At 42.2% G+C, this 25,065-nt stretch overlaps 1 protein-coding gene across 8 annotated transcripts in view; it reads right to left on the bottom strand.

Annotated features, from left to right (window-relative positions):
* RHOBTB1 (Rho related BTB domain containing 1) overlaps positions 1–25,065 on the bottom strand; it is a 119,827-nt gene that overhangs the window by 21,217 nt on the left and 73,545 nt on the right. For 7 of the 8 annotated variants that reach the window (XM_032423604.1, XM_032423602.1, XM_032423601.1 and 4 more), the window contains 2 exons: positions 17,348–17,549; positions 16,886–16,989 (listed from right to left, as the gene is read on the bottom strand). In XM_032423604.1, coding sequence (XP_032279495.1) covers positions 16,886–16,989; positions 17,348–17,539 — 296 coding nt within the window. In that variant the 5' untranslated portion in view covers positions 17,540–17,549. Of the gene's footprint in view, positions 1–4,509; positions 4,568–16,885; positions 16,990–17,347; positions 17,550–25,065 lie in introns of those variants that run through there. The other variant, XM_032423606.1, reaches the window with a different exon arrangement.

Here is a 25,065-nt window from a genome sequence, read left to right on the forward strand (position 1 = left end):
CATGTAGGGAGCACAACCGCTTATCTGTTTCTGAAAAGAAAACGTCCTGAATTTTCAGGGATTTTGACTCTTTACTAGGGATATGGCAAGAGGGTCGTGTTTAACAGAAAGCCAGCAAGAGTTAGGTTGATGACTAATAAGAGAATGTCGGAAGCAGATTTCTCAAATGTTACATGTGACACACAGCAGGTAAGTGGGGAAAGGAAAAAAGTACTTTATAGTCAATTTTGACATAAGGATCTTCTATTTTTATATAATAACTTACCATTCTAGAAGCCAAAGAACAGTTTTACAAAACAGTTGTTCAATTATGGTGTTTGACAGCTGCTAAAAGGTATCTTTAATAAGAATTATAAACCAATCATTCTAGGTTAAAATATGCTGAATGGTGACTTTGAAAACATTGAGGCAGAAGAATATAAAAGAATAGGAAAAATTATGCCCAAGGATTCAAGACTATCTTGCAGCTAAATTCAGAAATAAACTCTTACAATTTTATTAGATGCTAATTTATTGCCTTTACTGTTTATGTAATGAGAAGAATCAAGTCGATGAATCAAAACACCTTCTTTTTAAATCATTAATGAGCTTTCCCCCCTACATATCAATGAAGACAAACAAATATATCTGGGCAACCATAAAATTTCTAAAAATAATCATTTCCAATGCAGAAAACTGCAGGGTGCTTATATTAAATGTAATTCACAAGTTGAATCTTTAAATTTATATCCCAGAAAAACTGCACCAGTCCACAGCACATACAGGGGAAAATCCTGAGATTAAAATATTTACAAATTATAAAAGAGGACCTAGGACTCAAAGTAGATGAATGTATTAATCTGCATGTATAGAATGTCCTTGAAATAGATATTATCAGAGATTCATAGACACTGGAAAATATATTATGTGTAAAAATATGTATAAGTATATAAATGAAAGGGAAGCATGTCTTGTCTTCGGGATTCTGATTTAGTTAGTGGAATATTCTGTGCACAGCCTTACTTCTAATCAGCATAAATAACGGTATCCAGGAAAGCTAAGAATGCTTTGAATTTTACATTTTTTAGGAGCTGAGTTTTCTATTATTCATAATCCTATTTATATAGGATATCTGATGCAGCTCCGCTCTAAGCTTCAACCCGATCGTAAAACAAAGCCACCATGAATTTTGGCACAGTGAGATTAACATGGCAATCTGTGAGGTTCAATATTATAGAGAAAGAATTGAGGAAATGGATCCAGTACCTAAATGTAGACTAGTATGTATATGCCTAAAATTGTTCTAATTGGTGCCCATTTCCATATTGAAGCACATGGCTATAAAGGAAATATTCTCAGAGCTTAATTTATATGACAGACATGTAGCTAAATGTCAATTCTGTTATCTAATTTTATGATACAGCATGTGAGGTTTTGAAATCAGAGCTGGCTCTGTTGCCAAGGTTACCGGGATAACACTCATGCCACTGAACACATACTAGTTACTATTCAGTTGACCTGTAAACAAGTACAGACAGGACCTTGGGGGTTGGAAAAAATGGAATCTCTTGATGATAGCAGCATAATGCCATCACACAATACAGGTCCGGAGGGCCCAACCTCTAACTGTGTCGCATCAATATCTCAATGCATGAAATGCTTTTGGAAAGCTAGAAAAATAATTCAATGTTCTGTAAATATTTTGCCTCAAAAGGATGATAGTTAAAGAGAATAGGTTGTATGAGAGCAATACTACCTCTGAAGCTAGAATAACTTATTGAATAAAAATTCTATTTGTGGTCCTTGGAATAAAGTTATTCTTTTTTCCTTTTATTAATGCACATTTAGGGGCTAGGAAACTGCAGTTTCCATCGTTTTACAGTGAGAACAGTTAAAAAATAAGATCCTATTTTACCTACCAACTTGCTTCAGTGTCTTTGGCTTAACCCTTATTGATCTAAATACAAATGCAAGTGAAGGAAACATTACATACAAATTATGGAGAATCCCATTCTTCAGGCCTGCCCTAACAATGTAGTACCCTAATCCTGATTTTAACCAAAAGGCTGGGAATCAATGGATGTGGTGATGGATGGAGCTACAGAAAGATGCTGTTTTGACACATTCCTCCTTAGCCCAATATTCTCTCCTAACCCCTAACTCTTCACACAGCAGGATCCTCTGCCATAATAAACACCTATACAATCAAGTAACTATTTTGAGAATGCCATGTAGTCCCTCTAGATTTTGAGCTGCTTTTCTATCTAGTCAAGGAAGGCACGAGACCTGCAGCTAAGAATATCTCCAGCTTTAAGCAGAATTCCAAGGAACTAGAGATATCAAATAACCTTTAATCAAAACATTCATTCCTGTGTGGAGACTGTTCAGTGTCTGACACAAGCCCGTGTTTAAAAATGCCATGCCTATGAAAGATAACAAGAAAAAGGCAGGTTCTAGCATTTCTACTTCTGTGGCTCGGTTACATTTTTTTACTTGGAAGGGTTGAGTTTAAAAATAATTGGGAGGGGGAGGTGTGATGAGGACATTCTCACATACTATGCAGCAGGGTTAGCCTAGAAATGACCTCAGGGTTCCTATTTCAGCTGTAAAAAGAATCTGATAGGGTTTAAATGGCGTCCTACAGCTATTTGGAGTAGAAAGCACAAGAATTTGAGAATGCAGAAGCAAAGCACAAAGTAGACAAAACTCTAAACTCCAGAACTTGAATATTGAGAAGGGGTAGGAAGAGGTTTAGATTTTGTTTTTTGTTTTGGGGGTTTTTTTGGACCCAGCTAAGTGGTTTTAAAGGAAGCGAGGATTACAAAGGATTTAAGAGTGCAGGGTCTCAGTTGCTTACCTATGGAATGTTTATTTTGGGGAGAAAAATGTAATTTCTTTTCCCTAAGGGGAAGGTATTAATATAAAAGTTTCACTAATAATACCCATGGAGTAATGTTTTGATTAGTTAAGTAAAAAAGAATCCAGAGTAAATCTGTGTGTCGAAACAATTGCGAATCTCGCTTCATAGAAGGGTGGGAGGTGGGGAGGGGGGTCAGAGAGAGCCCAAGTCATCCAAAAATGCTTGAGCTGATAAAGCCAACCTCAGTTGTATCAGTTTTTCTTCAGATATTAAACAAACAAGACAACATGTTTTTTTTCAGTTATCTTTTAAGGAGACCATGGGCCAAAGATAGCATGTAAAAAATTGGCAAAGGTATTTGGGTAACATAAGGAGTGTGTGCAAAGTTGGGACCAATCTTTGTTGATGGATGCAAGAAAAAAAATCTGAAAACAGTGCATCTTACCCACACATCTCAGCTCAAGCTAGGCTTGAAACAGCCAAGGCCATACAAATTGCCCAGGCCTGTCTTTATAACATCTACAGTGAAAGAGCAAATGTGGTGGGAAAAGGTCAGAGAAGCAACCAGAAGGTAAACTGCTTTTCCAATGTGAAATATCAAATTCATCCTTTGAAGAAGTGGTTGAAAAAGGGTAGACAATCACTATAACACTGCGTTGTTAAGAATGGATTTCCCAAGCTCCTTCCTATCACAGAAGTGTTCTTATCTTCTTGGTTTATTTCGCCTTTTCTAGTCCCATCCACCCTGCCACCACTGTCCTGCTAAGGAGCTTCTGCAGGCCTTGTGTTTTCTTATCTGGTTAAGTGGAGAAAAAAATACCTAAGTTATCCTTTATCTAAGAGCCTAACATTAGGCGAATCTGATGGGCCATTGTGAAGGTTTGTGGGTTCCAGCTGGTCCTCCAGAGAGCTGTGAGCGGGACAGCCAAATGCCCTTCTCCCACGGGCCAATTCTGGTCTGGTCTTGTCTCTTGCTGATGCACACTTGGTGACCAAGAGTAAACCAACAGTTCTATTTATTTGAGTTTCACTTGGAAGTATCTCCTTGTTAACATACCCTTTAAAGCCTTTTGTTCTGTGGTAGGACCCTACTTCTTTACACGTCAGTACTGCCTACCATTTCTTTTTTTAGTAGAGACTCCTTATATCCTTCATCTTGGTAGAGATCATGATCACATTTTAATGGGCTTCTTTCCTTTGTCGGTGCGCACAGGTCCCCTTCTGGCCAAGATTCAAGTAGGAGTCCCTGATCTCCCTCTTTGGGGCTTCAAGCTTCCTTCTCCCCCTATAACCTAGGTAGGTTCTTTACAGAAACATTTTCAAAACCATTCATGTCAACAACACACCTTTCATGCATGTGGTCTGACAGCGCTATGCAAACAGATCAAAACAGCACGAAAGAGCTGGGAGCATGGCAGAGAAAGGGAATGTGTCACATGTGGCTTTGGGAAGTTTTAGTAGGGAAGCAGCCCGGTGTGTATGAGATGCACAGGGAGTTGTCAGTGATCGGTGAACATAACCATCAGGAGATGAATGGTTCTTATGTAAGCTCATACTCATGGAGGATGGAGAGGTCTGTAGGGGAGCGCCTGGCGGGGGGATCTGGGGAGAGCAGGGCAGTACCATGCAGTGCCCTGGATGTGAGCAGAGAAATCAAGTCAATACTTTACCAATAGCAGTGAGGCTTCTTAAGTACAGATGTTATGTGGGGGAAACTGTCAAAACACCCTGCAATATATCCAGATTTGGGAGTGATTAGCATGCGCGACTATTTCTTCCAAGCCCGTAACTGCATGTTTAGTAGGAAGCAACATTTTAAACCGGTCTTCCCCCACCCTCCAAAACTGAGGCCAAAGCAATGCACGCTCTTAAGGGCAGGAAAGCCGTATCAACATCCCACCAACGGCACCAAACCCTGAGATACATAAAACTTGAGTCTTAAAAACGGTTGGCTCTTTGATCATGATACAACTATTACGGGGGACATTGGTCCTGCTGTAGAAGGTTCTGGGTTATCATCCAATAGAAACTGGCTATTTTTCACTCAACATCCCATTTTCTCTACTTAGCAATCCATGCTCCCTGTAGTATATTCATACATCTCACACAATCATCAGAAAAAGTGAATGCATGTGAAATTGGGTGAAGCATAAGTAATTTATTAGAAGAAATAGTTTAAGCAATCTTATTTAACTCCTGGTCAATGAGAGCAGGAAGCATTGACATAAAGAAGGCCTGCTTAATAGGAGAAGGTGAAATTGTGGTAATAAATTCCCTCCCAATACCACCTCTCATTCTCATTCCTCTTTGGCTTTCCCTGAAACTAAAAGACGGAGGAACTTCCATCCTGTACTGCTCACTTTTTCTCCTGAGAGCAAGACTAGCTGTAGATAGAAGCAAGCCTCCATGTCAGTCTGAATGCCAGATGGGAGGTCTCTGGGATTAACCTCCCTGACTCTTTTGAAACAAATCTAACTAGCAAGATCATTCCACTACAATAGGAAAGGGAGTTTACCCAGACCTCTCAGCAATCCTCCTTGAATCAATAAAGGTACAAGGACTTGTCAAGTCACTTATCCAACAGCAATAAGCAATCATTCAATCATTTCTTCCAGCAATATTAACTGATAATGTACATACATATGTACTCTCCTAGACACTGAGGTTACAGCAATTAGTTAAAGACACAAATCACTGTCCTTGTGCTTATCTTCATGCTCATTTTCTAGTGGACAATAAGAAGAATATGTAAACTATGTGGTGTGTTAGGTCCTGACAAGTACCAGACAGGAAATATAGCAGGGAAGGGGGACAGAAATATTAGGGAGCAGAAGATGCTTTTGGAATGAGGTGACCAGGGAGGGCTTCACTGAGCAGATGACATTTCAGTAAAGACCTGAGGGAAGTGAGGGAGCTAACATGCTGCTATCTAGGGGGAGAAGGAAACAGCTAGTGTGGAAAGGAAACAGCTAGTGCAAAGGCCCTGAAGCAGGATGTGTCCCTTAGGATAAGGGGGAAAAAAAAGCAGGAGCTGAGCTCAGGGAGGCAGTGCTGGACCGAGGTAGGGAGGGCCTCATGGTGTCTGGCTCTTAACTTTGAAGGAACTGGTGAACGGTTAGGGGTTTTTGAGCAGAAAGACATGATATAATCTATGTTTCAACAGGATTGCCCCACTACTATAATGAGAACTGACTAAATGGTGGGGGGTGGGGTGGTGGGAAGGGGAGTGTCAGGGGGAAAAGGCAGAAGGATGGGACCAGTGAAAAGGTAACAATCGCAAGAGATGATATGACTTTGGCCTGGGAGCAGCGTAGGTGGTGAGAAGTGGCCACATTCCATATATATGTGCGGGGGGTGGGGTGGGGGAGCCAGCAGGGTTTGCTCATGGCCCGAGTGTGGGATCTGACAAGAGGAATCAAGAATGATACCAGAGTGCTTGCCCTGAGCAATTCTGTCTTCCCTGTTCCTGGTATTGACATGTGTAGTTTAGCATTTCTAACACTGAATTGTAATTATTTATGTTGCTGTCTTCCCCGCTGTACCAAAAGTTTCATCTTCAGGGAGTTTGTCCCATTCCTATTAGTTCCTCTCCCATTGTGTACCACACAATTGTTTGTAACAAAAGAGGCCCCCATGCTGTTTATTGAATAAAAAGGCCTTATAGATATTGAAGGATAAAAGACGTAGATGCAAATGTGTCTGCAGTCCTAAAGTCTAAAAGAAGTGAGGTTAGGCCTAAAATAAGTCAGCTAAAGAATACATTAGGGTTTTGATAAAGAGTGAAAACAGTTTGTGAGCTATTATATTTCTTCAGGCAATTACTGCTGAAAGCCATGTAATATCTCTGGTATACAGCAGAGATTAACCAGTTAATATATATTTTTTAATTATTGGAATTTATCTAAAAAATCCGTTTACCCCATCTAATTGGATACTTTCATAACACCAAGATAATAATGGATTAATGATCTCTTCATGGAATTAGATTATCCAGAAGCAAAGGAAGTGTAAAGAAACAGGCAGGTTACTTTCGGTAAGCAACACAGAATTAAGGCTGAAGGGAGCACCCTCCATATCACAGACCATCTTGTTTTTTATTTTTTAAAGATTTTATTTAGTCATTTGAGAGAGAGAGAGAGAGCTCGCCCATGAGCACAAGCAGGGGGAGGGGCAAAGGGAGAAGCAGACTCCCCGCTGAGCAGGGAGCCCCACATGGGGCTCGATCACAGGAACATGACCTGAGCCAAAGGCAGACACTTAACTGACTGAGCCACCCAGGTGCCCTGACCATCTTGTTTTTTAAAAAACATAGCAAAAACTAAAAAAAAAAAATCAGTAAAATAGATAGCCAAGGTGATAAGTTGAAAAGACAATTTGCTAATTTGCTTTATCTTTCTGTAATTCAGCACTTTGTCCTTCTGACTATATTCTCTAGGCTGGGGGCACAGGAGTTCCAGGGAGAGAATAAAGTGGTGGAATGATTTTGGACACCTAATGAATGGCCAACATTAAAAGTTACTGATAGGATTGTTGATAAGCTGCACTAGCAAAAATACCTGTGAAAATGTCCTGTGAACTTTACAGTACCAATTATTGTCAGACAAACGTGATTACGGGTTCCAAAGTCACCAAGGATATATCTCGTATGTTGCAGCTAATAAGAATGGCCGAACATTCTCATCAAGAGAGGTTTTCTTTTTGGCTTCCCAGCTCATGTCTTTTATTGAAACGTAACTGCTGAAAGCTAGTGATAGAATTATCCCCTGAAGACACTGCAGAGTTACTCAACAGTCTCTTTCTTCTTACCACTTAATTTAAAAGGGAAAACTGTATGGGCTGAAATAGATTTCTTCATCAGAATGTTCTAGTATAGAAACACCACAAACTGATAAAAAGTCAACACACTTAGCTATCATTTGACCCAACTTGTCAAGCTTGCAGTTATTAAGTAGTAATAGAAAAAAAGGTAAAGAGAAGACAGAATGCAAGACATTAATATATTGAACAATGCATATGTCTCTCATTCTCTTTACCCATCTCAGCGGCCTCATTTGTCATGTTTTTATGGCACCTTGTGGGGCCATCAATGCTTCTCTGGACTGAACCACGACGGACTGTCTTTCCTGGCCACGTGAGCAGTGTTTGGACAACAGGCAGCATCCTTCCAGGTCCTGGAACACAAGCGACCCCAGCCATCAATCAAGCCCTGTTGCTATCTCAGTTGGCACTGCTATTTCCCAAGGACAAATTCATCCTGGGGACAGGGCTCGGTTGCACAAAGAAATCCCAGCTTTCTGATGTTTTGTCTTCTGGTCACCAGACAAGATGTACCAGTTCAGAGCAGGAAGGACGGTGTGGGTCAGCAGGCTGAGGGTGGTACACAGCATGGCACGTTTTCTGTGTGCCGGATGATCTGGTATCACTGCAATCCTAGGCTTGAGTGTTTTGGTGCAGAATCTATACATTTCCACCACATTTAAGTGTCTGAATCATTTGTATGCATTTAGTCTAATGCATTTTTGTTCACTTGTTTTGGTTAAGCACAAAGCAGTAAAATAATCCACCTTCAATTTTTCTACTTAATGCCCTCATCGTTGGGCAAATGGATTTAAAGTAAATACATATATATATATATATATATATATGTATACATATATGTATATGTGTGTGTGTATATATATATATATATATTAAAAAATGATTCTTATAAGGATCTTGGGAATGACACTCAGAAAGGAAACACCCTACAATTGGAAAATTGTTGCTATTAATACAAGTGATTTTCTGTTTAAGAATACTCATTCAGGGGAGCCTCGGTGGCTCAGTCGGTTAAGCGTCTGCCTTCAGCTCAGGTCATGATCCCAGGGTCCTGGGACCGAGCCCTATGCCGGGCTCCCTGCTCAGCAGGGAGGCTGCTTCTCTGGCTCCCTCTGCCCTCCCCCTCCTCGTTTGTGCTAGCTCTCTCTCTCTCTCTCAAATAAATAAATAAAATATTTTTTAAAAAGAATACTCCCCTGGTGATGGGTATTAAGGAAGGCACGTTTTGCATGGAGCACTGAGTGTTAATACACAAACAATGAATCATGGAACACTAATGATGTATTGTATGGTGACTAACATAACATAATAATAAAAAAAAATACTCATTCAAACAGGGTTTTATGAAAAGAATTTACAAATCTGAAAATTTTGGGGGAAAAGGTGGTTTCGGGGATGTGGCTCAGTGTACCTCCCTCCTTTTTCTCTGGGCCTTGCAGCATATCTTTTCATTTGCTAATTCATTAAGGAGAGGCTAGGCACCAGAGTTTTCCATCCGTATCACCCTCACGGTGGTACATGATTTGTGATTCTTACTATAAAAAAGTGCAAATATAAAATTCAACTTAGTGAAACAGTTTGGAGTTTGTTATAATGATATTTCCTTGTAAATGCCTTAGAAGATCCTGCCATGTACAAGATTGATTGATAGATTCATGCACGTATTCAACTAACATTTATGAAGCTTCTCCTATGTGCCAGGCCCCCGGCATTGGAGACATAGAGTAAACAGACAAAATTCCTGTCCTACAGATACTAGGAATAATAGCATAAGGGCAACAGAAGAAGATGATGAAGGAGCCAATTTTCAAACAGTGCGATCATGGCTATGATAGAGATTTGCCAGGGTGTCAGGTGGAACATAAAGGAGAGACATTTCACCTGGATTCTAAAGGTGACAGGGAGGCGGGGAGTATGGAGGGGACTTATGGGAGTTTGCGATCCTTGTCCTAAATTCTTAGAATAGTTGTGGTAAATAACTACGTAAAGAATAGGTGGGCAGGGGTGTAATTTCTAGATGGATGTAATGCACGTCTGTGGGCCTACCTGCTACAGAGAACACAGAACTGCAAATATTGTTATGTCTGGAGCAAGAGACCAGGCTGGACAAGCAGGCTGGGACTCAGTCCAGAGAAACAAAGCGGGGTGGAGCCTCACACCCAATGGGCAGCGACCTAACCCAGGGGAAGGACACTCCTCGCCCACCTCTGCACCCAATCCTCAGCCAGGGTGACTGAGTACGAAATGGACAAGATAATTTGTATACTCCCACAGGTTATCACTGCACTCCCCAGTTGCAGAAGGAACCAACTACAAAAGCCCACATCGTTACTATTTGAGGGAGAAATGGAGAAACAGGAAACTTTCAGGGAACGTGGAGTCCTCTCTTCAGCTATCACAGGGTACCTCGCCAATGTATCTTAGAAAAAGATACAAACACAACCACAGCCAAAGACACAGGCCCCTTGGTCAGACTGATCCACACAGCTGAGGGCTTACCTCTGGGGAAAGGGAGTCAGTATGATTTGGGGAAAATTTGATAGTGTTCCATCACTGAGCTTTGAGATTCTAGAACCATCCTATTTCCCACAGTCATCTATTCAAGATCTGGTCCCATTTTTTCCCCCTAAGTTCACACAAATGATTTGTATTTTCAATGTGAATTAACTTGAAGTTCTATAAATAATTAAAACATATATTGTCTACCATGCACATTTCCTCACATTTCCGGGATTACCTTGACTATCCATAAAAATATTTTTATTTAAAAAATATTTGAGGGCGCCTGGGTGGCTCAGATGGTTAAGCGACTGCCTTCGGCTCAGGTCATGATCCCGGAGTCCCAGGATCGAGTCCCACATCGGGCTCCCTGCTCGGCGGGGAGTCTGCTTCTCCCTCTGACCCTACCCCCTCTTGCGCTCTCTCTCTCTCAAATAAATAAATAAAATCTTAAGAAAAATAAAAAATAAAAAATAAAAAAATAAAAAATATTTGAGATACTATTTAAATACAATAAACTTCGCAGACTTAAAGGGTTAGTTTGATTAGTTCTGACATACATATTATGCACCCAATACTATCACATCCCAATCAAAATAACAAACATTTCCATCACCTCCAAAGTTTCCTTGTGTCCCTTTGTAATCCATCCCTCCCCCTCCCTCTTCTTTCCCAGGCAACCAGTGATCTACTTTCTGTCACCATGGATTGCATTTTCCAGAATGTTATAGGAATGGAATCACACAGTATGTGCTCCTTTCCTTGGTTTCCTTCACTTGAAGGCTCTGTCTCTAATCTTTAAGAGAGTCCTCCCTTTTGGCTGAGGTTCAGTAAAGAGCATGATAATCATGATGATTCCATGGCAGTGTGTAACAAAGCATGCCTTGAGGACCCCCTGCTTTATAATCATCCAGGGACTGGCTAAAATTTGCTGATTTACCTCTCCCTAGAACTCTGACATCAGAACAACCAGCATGGGCAGGTCTACTCAAACTTGCAGTTTAGTCCAACCTCTTGGGGAACAACTAAATTCCTGTTCCTTGGTCCAGCTAGCTATTCTTCCAAGTCTTTCTACTTGTTTCTTTTTTTTTTTTTTTAAGTAGTGGGTGTGGAGCCCAACACAGGGCTTGAACTCATCACCCCGGGATCAAGACCTGAGCTGAGATCAATAGTCAGATGCCTAACCGACTGAGCCAACCAGGCGCCCCCTTTTCTCCTGTTTTCTATAACCTGGGCAAATCGTAGTTCTTTAGGCCACAGCAGTACACAGGACTACATAGCTTTAGGACAGAGGTAGCAATAATTTCCCTAGATCCTTTTGTGCCCACATTTAGAAGTGTGGTTTGGGTTACTTTTCCATATAGTATGCACATTGTGAACTTTCCTCCTTTTGCTGCTTTGCTACCTATTTCTCAACTCCACCATCGGGGCCAGGACTCAGGTGAAGAGGGTCTTGAGAGTGAGCAGGACTCTTTTATTTCAGATGCAAAATTCAACGAGGTGCCAAAAAACTATAATCCAGAAGCTGACTTCATTTTTAAAGAAAATCAATAAGGCAAAAAAAAAAAAAAATCCATGGTGAATAAAGTATCAAAATTTTAAATAAAGTCAGGACCGGTAATAGTGCCATGCTGAGCCCTACCGAGCTTGAAAGAAAAAAAATCAGTGATCCTATCTTTTAAAAGTTATTACTATTTATATTTTATGCCCAAGATGAGTGCCTTATTGCCTCAGCCTAGTCTTGGCCCAGGCCCACCTCCACTTGATAGATTTCACGGTCCAACAGGCTTTTTGCTGTCCTGAAATGGTCATTAGACTGCTACTTCTGGCCCAGCGTTTATAACCTGCGTGGACAAGAAGAGCTAATTCAAAGCACTCTTTCTAGACACATTAGATGCTTCCTACTTTTCCCCTTGCCATTAACCACAAGTACAGCCAATCCCAGACAAAGACATAAACACTGGTCACCCATAGTCCTGAATTTTTAAAAGAGCCTCAACCGAGCATTCAGAATGGGATGTATTCATGGTGTATCTGATTACATGTGCCTTCACTGTGGAACCAGACCTATCTTGTCTAAATAGACACACAGAAACCACGGCTCTGATTAATGTTGTCATTTAAAACACATACTGTACCTCTCATAGGAACTGACATTTGAGAGAAATCAGTGTGGAAGAATAATCTGTATTAATAAATGAATAATCTGTATTAATAAATGAGTTCCAACTGAACAGAAAATATGCCCAGAAACTGTGGGGTGTACAGGTGAGGATCTGGATACGTAAGTTAAATTTTCAGGGGAGAGCATGCCATATAAAGTACCCAAGGCTCCCACTCCCTTTCAAAAAGCTCAATTGGATGTATCATTTTTACTGAAAGTGGAAGCTCTCATGTTTAGCTATTTAAAGAAAGAAGCTGTTTGTTAGGTATTAAAGGACTTAAGAGGCACAACGGCATATTAGAGCTGGTGATAGACGGAGAATGCTGGTCTTCACTGCCCATATAGAACAGCATAAACATCAGACTGGACTAGGAATAACTTTAAGGTAAGCTGGTCATCAGTCTATCATTTCTAGCCACAACATGCTGGAGAGGGACGGTACGGGCTCTGGAGTCAGACAGAACGAACAGGAAAAGTTCAGGCCTACCCTTTCCCAGCTGACTGACCTTAGCCCCATTCTGTGCCTGTTTGCTCAACTGTGAAATGAGCCTACTTTGCAGGGTCACTGCAAGAATGAAGTGGTAAAGCGTCAGGCACAGGCCTGGCTCACAGGAAGCCTTGATTCAGCTGGAGCTGCTGTTAGCACCACTCCCAGCACCATAGGCTTTATGACGTGTTGGAAGGCTATCTGATCCTGAGACAGATCAATGGTGGAGGTTTTCAAGGAAAGGAAACAATAAATTGGTAATTACTTATGTGTGGTGTGATATCGGAGAGCGGCACGGGCCCAGATGCCCTGTGGAAAGGCAGAACCCATCCTCCCTGTATTTTCCGTGCCAGGTACCTGACTGTGAACATTTCATTCTTGTAACGGTTCTGGGGGGAAAACCTGGAGCCAATAGCCCTTTAAAAAGAGGCTGTCTTCTTGCCAAAAAAGAGCAGTTAACCACAGTCATGGTTACTAGGTACAGTTGTGTTCTTGATATTTTAAAGATCCAGCAAAGAGCTTCAAAGGTTCATCCAAAGTGGATAGAGAGTAGGTGGTGGGAAGAAAGGCTACAGGAGAGTTGGGAGTCATTCACTCCAGACAAGAGAGGGTTTGACAGATGCCAGACATGTTACATGTTAGGATGTTGAGGGTGCTCTGCTATCTTTCCTCTCCATCCAATAGTAGAAGGACTCCTATACTCAGTATTTTCCTTGGGTGGATAATTTCCCTTCCTGAAGCAGAGGGGTCAACCAGGTGACCTTGAGAGATCTCTTCTAGTTCTAAGCCTTTGCACAAATACGGAAGAGCAAAGAGGCACCCAGCTCATCAATGTGGGGGTGGGTTCCAGCTGCATCTCTTTACAATGAGGCTGAGGTAGCTTGGTAGAGCAGAAGGTGTGGGAGCCAGGAGTCAGGCAGGGGTGGGTTTGACCCTGTCTCTGAAACTCACTCTTGGGCATGTTATGGTAGTAAAAGAACTCAACTCTGCCCTCAGCTGTAGCATGGCGAGAATCTCTCCCTTCCAGGGTTCCTGAAAGGATTAACTGAAATAATGTTGGCAAAGCACCTAATATTTTGACTGGCACATGTAAGCCTTCGATAAATTGGAGCTATTATTCTGGTTGGTTAAAAAATGGGTTGAAAAATTAATGCCCTTCTGCTTATAGTTCTCTCATGCTAGGAGATGTACAAATTCAAGTGGGCAGACCAACAGCACCTTGGCCCACAGGATCCACGCTGCAAGTAGAGCCTGTCCGTGCCAGATAATGTTTGAGGGGGCACCTTATTAACTACCCCGGTGCAAGGAAGCAGAGGATGCTGAAGACAAGGTCTAAGTCATCTTCCTAGGACTCTGGTTTCGCTCACAGTCACTGTAAGAATCAAACGAATGATTTTTTTTTAAAGATTTTATTTCTTTATTTGACAGAGAGAGACACAGCGAGAGAGGGAACACAAGCAGGGGGAGTGGGAGAGGGAGAAGCAGGCTTCCTGTGGAGCAGGGAGCCCGATGCGGGGCTCGATCCCAGGACCCTGGGATCATGACCCGAGCCGAAGGCAGACGCTTAATGACTGAGCCACCCAGGCGCCCCTCAAACGAATGATTTTTAAAGAGGTTCCAAATACATTTCCAGGTATAAGGAATATATCACATCCTACTGATTCATCATTCACACCAAGCACAGTAAAAACATCCATCAAAAAAAGCAGGTGTGCAAACCAAACTGATTGTCAAAAATTATAATTAGGATTTTTTTCCTTCCCGAATGACACAAAGCTAAAAATAGAAGTCACAAAGAAATTAATCAGCTCTTGCAAAGCAATGAAATACAGTGGCCAGAACCCTGTACCAAGTAAAAGGAACTCCTATTACTACCAGACTCTTCCACAAAATGTAATCTTTTGGTGCCACATCAATGTGGAATCACATATTTAGCGTTACAGAAAGATGCTGGAGGCTGAGACAGAACAGCTCTGGGTTTTGTTCTTTAGCCGTGGTGGGGTCTGTGGCAGGATGCCTGCAGGCTGCGGAGAATCAGAGAAGACAGAGGAAACACAAGGTACAAACAAGCACATAAACTGAGGCCCACAGAGAGCTGGGCCAGAAACACGGGAGTGTTTCCTGAAGCCCTTCTGTGTCGCTCAGAGGATCAGACTTGGCTTGAAGAACACATCCTGTTTCCATATCAAAGGGGGAGCAGGTTAGAGCTGATAGGACCAAACGCTACAGACAAGGGAGCAGAACAATGAAGTTGGAACTGATGGAGTCACATGAAAGAGCAGCTTATTTTTGTTGGGAGGGAACAAACACAGGGATGACCCATTGCCAAAAGACCCCAGATACATCAGGGGGCTGGACAAGGCCCCGTGGGGATGCCTGTCGATGTGAGATCGAGGCCGGCCATCGTGCCATTAAGCTCCTAAGTAGGAATCTCACATGACAGTGGAGAAGTAATCCATCTATTACCAAAGGATAAGAGTTACACTGTGGGGCCAAGTTAAAACTCGTTCTTCCAACTGCATAAAATTCAAGTGGCAACAAGCCGCTGAGCTGGCGAAACAGTCTGGAGCAGGTAAACCCAAACACTCTGTAAGCTCAGCACGAGGTCCATCGTTTTCAGACAGCTTTTTAGAAGTGAGGGTACAAAATGTCCACAGCAATCTATGGCATCCATCCTTCCTTTGCTTAAAGTCACCATTTTATCATGCTGGCTTACAACCATAGAGATTACAAATCCGACCGCCTGGGACTTATGCGGACTTTATCATTATTTTTTTTATGTGTGGAATACTTGGATAAAAGAACAAAAAAACCCAAATGGCAACTAATATAAGAATCAAGAACACCATGGAAAGAAAAGAAATTATGAAACAGGAAATTCAAGGAGAAGAAAAGTATCTACAACACTATAACCTCAAAAGTCCTCATTACCCAGGGGACATTAAAATCAATGTTTTACTTCCCTTGTGCCTCTCTCTTGAGTCCCCACGAACAAACTGGTCTAAACGGCAGATTCTTTCGGTGTGTGAACAGCTTCTCGGGAAAGGGACAAACCCTTTCAGCAGCTTTATTCAGTATTTTAGATCATGTGGATAAATGCCAGTAAAAGTCTGTTCAGAGCCTTCAGAGAGCTACTGGCTTGAAGAAAGAGAGGTACTTTTTAAAATGCCTATCTCAATACCAAGGAGGAACTCACGGCCTTGAGTATCTAATCCAATCCTGTGAGATCACATGACATTCGATGTTAACAAGGGACAGAGGATCCATGACACCTTAATTCTAACCTTAAGATCAAATGTGTTAATTTACAATTAAGGGGTAAGAAAATCTCCTCCTTATCTGGATTTTGATAGCTTATAACACATTCACCAAGAGACCTTAAAAGTTATGGTGACAAGAAGAAGTTGCTAAAGACTTTCAGGCATTTCGACCATGTTCCTCGTCATATCAGTGTCCTAGACTCACTACAGGGATTTCACTGGATTTTTCCTTCTTCTGGATTTCTCCTTGATTTTTAAAGTAAAATAGACATTAGTGCTTCAGTTCATTTTGGAAACGTGCCTTGTGAATGATTTCAGAGGTATTTTTCTTTCTTTTTAAAAACGACCTTCAAATAAAAATAATAGACTTTTCAGATAACAAAGCCCAAAGCAAATAACATGAGACTCTGCTAATATGGTCATGAAAAGACCAAAGAGACCTTCTGAAGTGGGGTGGCCAAGTGCTAAAATAACTTAAAACATTCTAGCAAAAGGTAAATAAATTACCATTCAGGAAAATAGCAATCAAAGCAGCTCAGGGCCAGAGCACACCAGAATCCTCTAGCTATCGTCCCAGTTTAATGAACACTGGTTGTTTTAAACGAGGGACTTCCTGGGAGGGACCTAGTGTCAAGGCAGACTGCTTTTCTTGACATCAGAAAACAATATCATTTTTTTTCTTTTTTCTTAAACACAGCGCAGAACCCAACACATTTCAAGGCCATATGTTGTGGCTTTTGTTGATTTATGAAGCAGCTGCAGGTTTTGGAAAGGAAATTGTACTCAAGCTCAACCGCACGGCAGCGGTCTTGGTTTACCTGCCATATGCAAAACGCCTGTCTTTGTGATGATCGCCAAAAGTATCCCAAAGCCTGAGAGAGACGCTCACTTCATCCACAACATCCCGGGAACGCTCCAGGACCTGCAGGAGAGAGAGTGCATTCCTGCTCAGTGTCATTCAGAGGCTCCTCAGCAGAAGGGTGCGCAGGTCAGCACCCTCCAGGCCCACTTGTCCCACCTGCCTTTAGTTTTCTTGTTCCATCTAACAGGACTTGAGCTAAGTCCGAATTCTCTTCCTGGAATCACACAACTCAAACCCTCCTCATTCAGGATACGGTAGCCAGACTCCCAAGGGCGCGTTTTGCTTTTGTTTTCTCTGGCGGCACTAAGAACATTAGCTTGATTTTGCATGCACAAATTACCCCGACCCCCTTTTAAAATCAGACTGGCAGCAGCAGGGACGTCCCCTTAGCAGTGTAAAGAAACTCTGTACCCCTTACCTCCTGGCACACTCGGTACTGGTCAATCGCCCACACGGTAGGCACGTGGGTGGCCAGGAGCTGATACTGCGTCAGCGTCGTGTTGCACGCCCTGGCACAGATCAAGCGCGTCTTCCCCACAGCATTGTCTCCCACGACCACACACTTGATGGTTTCAACGTTGGGTCTTTCGTAGTCCATGTCAGTGTCCATTTATAAAGCTCTGTAAGAAGACAGTGACGGAGCAATCAAAGATGAGAGCGGTCCAGGCGCTTCTCTGGAGGTGCCCAAGCATAAGCAAGAAGTTTGGAAGTTCATACGAAGCTTAACTCAAACTCAAGTTTTCTATTTATGTCTCACACAAGTACAAAAACATCGCCGGATTGTTATTTTGACCCCAAACGGTTTATTCCCGTTACCATGTTATTTTCTCCTTGGTTTTCTCTAAACACAACCTGCCTACTGAAAACCCATCCAGGCAAGTCAGGACCGTTGGCACACATTTACAGTTCACTAGCTACTCGTGTGCACCCACGAAAGAGACCGGTCACCTGCAGGGTTAACCTTAGACTTCGGGGCGTAAGCTGCCTTGGCGATATTAGCATCCACACCATCACAATCTTCCACCGACCCCAAATCTCCCACTGAAAGGCAGTTTACTGTAGGTTCTCCACTATCATGGTGACTTAGAGGGGGATCCAAAGTGCAAGCAGAAAGGATTACTCGGCTTTAAAGAAGGGTAAACTGTAAAACTGAATTTTGATACAGCCATAAAATCAATTTATATTTATTCATCTGTTTTTATTAATCAAATTCATAAAAATGGTATTCTCAAGAGGGGCATCATAAAGCAATATACTTTTAAGTTCTCTTTCTGTTTTCATCAAGAAATCTGGAACATATGGTAAAGAATGATTTTACCAGGATGAGGAGCTAGTTTGGAATCTTCCTGAAACCATCAAAAAGGTTTAAGAGGGTTGTTGAGTCAAAAGGAAGAGAGAAAGCTCTTGCCAGCTCCCCACCCGCCTGGGGGCAGGAACCTCCATAAAATACAAAGCGGACTGCTCCCTGGCAGCAGCTGGATGGGTGACCAACCATGTAAGATTTTAAGATTTTAATGAATTATAATTGCCCTTTTGAGGAAGTCTATTGTTAAATGGAGAAAATTGGTTAGATGGTCACTTTAAAAAAAAAATTATTATTTGAGAGAGAGAGAGAGAGCGTGTGAGCAGGAGAGGGGCAAAGGGAGAGGAATAGAAAGAGAGAGAGAGAGAAGCAGACTCCCTGCTGAGCGTAGAACCCAATGTGGGGCTTGACCTCAGGACCCTGAGATCATGACCTGAGCCGAAATCAAGAGTCAGATGCCTAACTGACTGAGCCGCCCAGGGACCCCTAGATGGTCACTTTTAACAAGTTGAGAGTGGTTTTAATGGCTATAAGGGTCAAGAAACTGTTCAGAGTAGGGCTTAATACATACCTGGGACTCAATAAGTCACCTGATTTGAGAAAACAGATAATTTGGATAATATGAGATTAAGAGTATAGAGGGAGAGACAGAAGGAAGGTTATTAAGTAGAATGAATACTTTTTCCCAGTTAGGACCATCTGAACACAAGATTGTCTCCTGTAACACCATCACAGGAGGTGTTAAAACTGAGGCTAGAGACTATTTGGCAAGAATTGAGTGGAGTGATTCAAAGAACAGATGTGTGGTGAGGTTAGGATCTGGTCTGTGGTTCGAACGCCACAGAGAGGCTTAAAATAGACAGATACCTGTTCCCCACCTGGCAAATGCAGATTTTGAAGGTCTCGGGTGGAGAAAGAGGCTTAAGAAAAACTCCAATTCAATTCTGATGATCATTCACATGTGGTGACTCCTCAAATTGATCTCTTCAAAATCTAGCCTATGGTTTTATTAGTTCCCGATTTCATAGTATAATGGGGCATAAGCCTGACTTTGGGATTAGACCAGTGGTCCTTAAATATCTGCTGGAGAACATTTAACAAAGTCTGGAGATATTTTTGGTTGTCACATGGGGTGGGGGAGGGCTACTGGCTTCTAGTGGGTAGAGGCCAGAGATGCTTTGAAACCTACTACAATACAAGGGACAGCCCCCACCACAAAGAATAATCTGGCCCCAAATGTCAAGAGTGCTGAGGTTGAGAAATCCCTGCCTTCGAGGGGATGTGAGTTTGAATCCTAGTCTCCCCATTTTCCAGCCATTTGGCATTGGGTGAGGTATTTGCGCTTTTAGCCTCAGCTTCCTCATCTGTTAAATGGGAATTCTAGTACCAGTCTCCTCAAGTAGTGAGGGTTAGGTGAACTGATATAGCTGACACACTGATGACCCCAAAGATTATAATTATAATGATGAAGATGAACACCTTGAATTGAGTCAGGCAGGAAGACCAGAATTGGATGCAAAATCAGAAACCTAAAACCACAAAGATCTATAAAAAGAATACATTTTAGTAGAGTAATTAAAGAGTAATTCACTGAAAAACAAAGAACATAGGTACAAGATGGAGCATATACCTGATGTTACGCAAAGAAGGCAAAAAAGTTCTGGGTGGGAGCTGGACATAATTAGCTAAATGACAATGCAGTTGGAAAGGTAGGTTAAAAACATTTGGGGGGCCTGGGTGGCTCAGTTGGTTGGGCGTCTGCCTTTAGCTCGGGTCATGATCCCAGGGTCTTGGGATCGAGCCCTGCGTCGGGCTCCCTGCTCAGTGGGGAGTCTGCTTCTCCTTCTCCTCCCCACTCATGCTCTCTTCTCGCTATCTCTGTCTCTCTCTCAAATAAATAAATAAAAATCTAAAAAATAGTATTTTTCTGGGGTATTTCTAGATTCTAGAATAAAAATGCTAACAGTTGTTACTGATAAGAAACTTGATATGTTTCTGGTGATACTACCAAGGGGCACCCTGTGTCAGAAAAACAGGATCTATTTAGAGCCCCACAACTCTGCAACCTGAGGTATAGTATTTTGATTGTCCTAAGTGGGTAGAAAACCTTTCTCTTTTGAAAGTGAATTTTATTTTTTAGGCAGATAAAAATCATAGAGAGCCAATCCTTAAAATTTGGGGGCATGTTTGGATTTAGTCAAAACTGAAATAGACATAAAAAATACATGGTTGGGGGCGCCTGGGTAGCTTAGTCAAGCGTCTGCCTTCAGCTCAGGTCATGATCCCGGGGTCCTAGGATCAAGCTCCGCATCGGGCTTTCTGCAGTGGGGAGCCTGCTTCTCCCTCCCCCACGCCCCCTGCTTGTGTTCCCTCTCTCGCTGTATCTCTCTCTGTCAAATAAATAAATAAAATCTTTTAAGAAAAAATACATGGTTGGTCTTCTTGCTGGCTTGCAAACTAGCTTTGAGAGCAGCTCCCAAAAAGGAATCCCTCAAATAATTTGAAACATGACAGAGTTGGTGGAATAGCTGTAGAGCTTTCACAGAAGACACACTGAAGTGGATAAAAGCCCTCCTGGTTTTATATTAAGGCTATGATTACAAAAATATCATTACTTATTTATAGACACATCTCATGCACAGTCCTAAAAAGAATTTCTGTGTCAAAGGTGAGAATAACATCCGTGGGTCCTCTAATCTTTAGCAATCTGCTCAAAACTGAAGTGACTGCCAAAGGTGCTGGGCCTCGTACAAAGGGGACAACAAGTAAGGGAAATAAAAGGCAGGGCAGAATTCAACACTCATAGCCCAGATCACTCACTCGAGACATGGCATTTCCAGGAAGGGTTTTCTGGATTTCCAAATACTTAAAATCTTTTCTTTTGGGTAGAAATTTTATTTTGTGGTAATCTGAAAATACATCTACACGTGTATTGTAAACCCACTGTTTATCTATTACACATAAATATTAAATTATGATAATTGTAAAAATATGCAATTTTATCCTTCTTTACTTGTTATGGGCTCTAATTTATTCCTATTTGGGCACTCTTATGGTTGAATGAGCTCTTAGGACCATCTGGTTAATGACTATCTGGTTTCTGATTTTTATTTACCTAGAATGAGAGCAATAAATATTATTCAGTTAACACTGTTAATAAATTTCACCACCAGGATTCCTGCTGATCAGTGCAGACACACTTTTGCCTTCAGATCCATATCTGAGGAGACAAAGAAAGTATAATAAAAGAAAAAGAAAAGCTAGGAAGGACAGACACTGGTAACCTGTTACTATGGCAGCTTTGTAATCTTACTCAAACTGACTTGGACTTCGTTTCATACTTTCACTGAATCCTGGGGACATGGACGCTGACCATGAAGTGCTGAAGAAGGTGTCCGCACATTCTGGACATCAGAGCGGGACGTTTATTAAGACTGGCAAGTGAATAAGATAGTGTGGGGGGTGGGGAGTGAGGACTCAGTGAGGGGGTGCAGGGTGGCTGCCCCTGGGTGCTGGTGCCCACCATCCCCAGGCTGCTTAGAGACTGTGGTCATGACCTCCTGGCTGTCCAGTTCGCCCCAGGTGCCCACGCCATGATTACTGTCACCTTCTGGATCACGTCCCTCCTCCACATTCACCACCAACTCAGCTTTCTTGCTGTGTCCACAGGGTGATGTGTCCCACACTCTGGCCCCACAGTCCCTCCACCTCTTCAGCACCCAGTGACCTTCCCCACACTCTCCTTGAGCCCCTCATACTTTTGGTCATGTACTGGACATTGTCAGCCAGAAACATTTTACCCCTGAAATCTCAAGTTTCAAAATCCTACTCTTAAAGGAAAAACACCTCTCTTCATGGCCTGTGCTAGGGGAAATGTGGTCACGACAGCAACTCTCATCAGGAGATGGAATCTATTTCCCTTTGTCTTGAATTCGAGCTATGTGACTGTGTGGCCTGATCTAGAAGAATGTAGTGGTGAGACTGTGTGGGTTCCAGAGCCAAAGTCTCCAGACGCCCTCAGCTCCACCCTCACGCTGCAGGAATGCTGTCCTGAGGCTGTCATGTCAGGAAGCCGGCCAGGCCTAGCAGAGGAATGGAATTCACAGCGAGAGTAACCGAGGTCGCCTGCCTATGGCTTCACCACATGCCATAGAGTGTGCTACTTGCACCCTCTGGCCCGGCCAACTCTCCAGCTGAAGGAAGCTTTATGAGTGAGCCCAGCTAAGGAATCACCTAGGCAACCTACAGATTCATGAGAAAGTACAGATTATTGTTTTAAGCCACCAAGCTTTGTGGTGATTTGTTACGTATCAGTAACACACCCATTATACATTAGGAAAATCACCAGGACCTTGACTCCTTCTCCTATTTTTTTTTTTTTTTTTTAAATATCAGATTATAGGTCCCTTTTGGGTGGATGATCTTTCCTACCTAGGGCTGGTGGATCATGCCAACTTTCTCTTCACCATCACCCTCCACATCTTTATTGCATGTGTGGTAGGCAGAATAATGTCCCTCAAAGATGTTCATGTCCTCATCTCTTGGATCTGTGAATGTATTCTATTACATGGCATGGGGGAGTTAGGGTAGCAGATGGAATTAAGTTGCTAATCGCTGACTTTAGCATAAGGAGGTCATTCTGGATCATCTGGGTAGGTCCAATGCAATTGCTCAGGTTCTTTCATGTGGAAGAAGGAGGGAGAAGATCAGAGTGAGAGGGATATACGAAGATGCTACACTACTGGCTTTAAAGATGGAGGGAAGGGCCATAAACCAAGGAATGCAAGCGACCTCTAGAAGCTGGAAAAGGAAAGGAGACATATTTTCTCCTAGAGTCTCCAGAAGGAACACAGCCTACCAACATCTTAATTTTAGCCCAATGAAACCCATTTCAGACTTTTAACTCCAGAACTATAAGATAATAAATTTGTTTTGTTTTAAGCTACTAAGTTTTTGATAATTTTTAAAGCAGATTTTATTTATTTATTTAACAGAGAGAGAGAGAGAGAGAGAGCACAGGCGTGTGTGTGTGCAAGCGGGGGGAAGGGCAGAGGGGGAGGGAGAGGAAGAGGGAAAGAATGCCAAGCAGACTCCATGCTGAGCGCAGGGCTCTATCTCATGACCCTGAGATCATGACCTGAGACAAAACCAAGAGTCGGATGCTTAACTGAGTCACCCAGGCACCCCAAATTTTCGGTAATTTTTTACAATAGTGACAGCATGCTTCTGCCACACAAGATGGCCTCCTAAATTTTAAATGTTGTTTGCTACCTCAGTGCCTTTACACATACTATTCCCCAGCCAACCCTCTACCATTCCTTGCCTGCCTGGCAAATTCTGTTCACTCCTTAAAACCTTATTCAGATATGACCTCCTCTAAAAAGTTTTCCTAATTGCCCTGCCTCCACACAGACCGATTTATTTCCTCCTTTGTATCATCAATGGTTCTAGGAGAATCAATCACAATCACAATGACACAGATACACTCGGTTTTTCCTATGTTAGCAAACCACAGAATGGTGGTTTGATAACTTTGTATTTTTCCTGTGGCTACACCTTCAAAGTGCCCATCTCATGCCCTTAATGAATCATCACGTGTTTCTGGGGTACTACCACGTGCCAAAGTGCTTGGAATGTAAGTCTATACCATGCCCCACTTCTGTAAAACTTTCTTTGACTATTCATTCGGGTCCACAGGTCCCCCAATTTATTTGTGACTCTCTTCTAGGGACAACCATAAGCCAAAGAGTGACATAACCAAATGTGAGCTTAGCTGCCCTGGTCTCTTTTTCAAATCATTTCTCTTCCCAGGGTGGTACTCTGTTCCCACTTTCAGGCTTGAGATGATGGCCTTCCTGATGTCCTGTTCGTCTTTTAAGACCCAGGCTCTTAAGAAGTGTCAGGCACTTTCACTACGGCTCAATGACACGACGGCTAGATGACCATCACCGTCCTGTCTCCATAATTCAGTAATTCCAAGGCACTGTGGCTGATGAAGTACAAGATACTCTTATTCCCCCTGGATAGCTGCATTTCAGTATAGAGCCACTCTTTGAGTCCAGCTCAGTGTGTTAGTTTCTCCTACTATGAGAAATTCAGATATTAGGGAGGGTGGGCAGGGAAGGCTTATCGTCTGTCTACATCTTACTAGGCATCTTCTAATTGCTCCAAATCACCCCAACACTGGAATACACCATCTCTTACCATCACCTGTGTTGTGTTTCTTGTTAAGTTTGCTATTTGAATCAAAGCATGGTGAGCAGTCTGCTTAAAGGCAAAACTCAAAGGCCCATCCAGGGGCCTTTGTACTTTCAGTTCATTCGGTTGTTCATAGATGGTTTGAACAATGTGTCGCACAGCCACTAAATTTTCTTGTCCTTTAGAAAAGCATGTAATCTGAACTTTAAGGAATAATTTAACATGGTCACTAAAAAATACTGGTGGAACACATTTTAGTGTATTTGAAGAGTGAGCTCAGAAAGAAAAACTGGGAATTTTATATTATTGACGGAAACAAAAGAGAAATGTTAAGAGTTGCATAATAACCATAGCCACCAGCCAAGTTTCGACTGTGCAGATTTCATTATCCTGAGCTCTTAATCACCAGTCCTAGGCAGGCAGGAGCTGCTCTGTGCATAATATAAACATCTCAGCTGGAATGGAGAGTGGGTCCAGATCTGGGAAAGAGACAGTCAGGGTTGGGCTGCGCTTCCCTAAATCAAAAGTTTACAGAAATATATCTCCAGGATAAAATTGCCTTTCATCGTGCAAATCAACAATATTTTTTTCAACTGAAAGTTTTGATTAAAACAGAAAGGAAAAGAGTTTAAGTA

The sequence above is a fragment of the Phoca vitulina genome, unplaced genomic scaffold (genome assembly GCF_004348235.1).
Source record: "Phoca vitulina isolate PV1807 unplaced genomic scaffold, GSC_HSeal_1.0 scaffold29, whole genome shotgun sequence".
Classification (NCBI taxonomy): domain Eukaryota; kingdom Metazoa; phylum Chordata; class Mammalia; order Carnivora; family Phocidae; genus Phoca; species Phoca vitulina.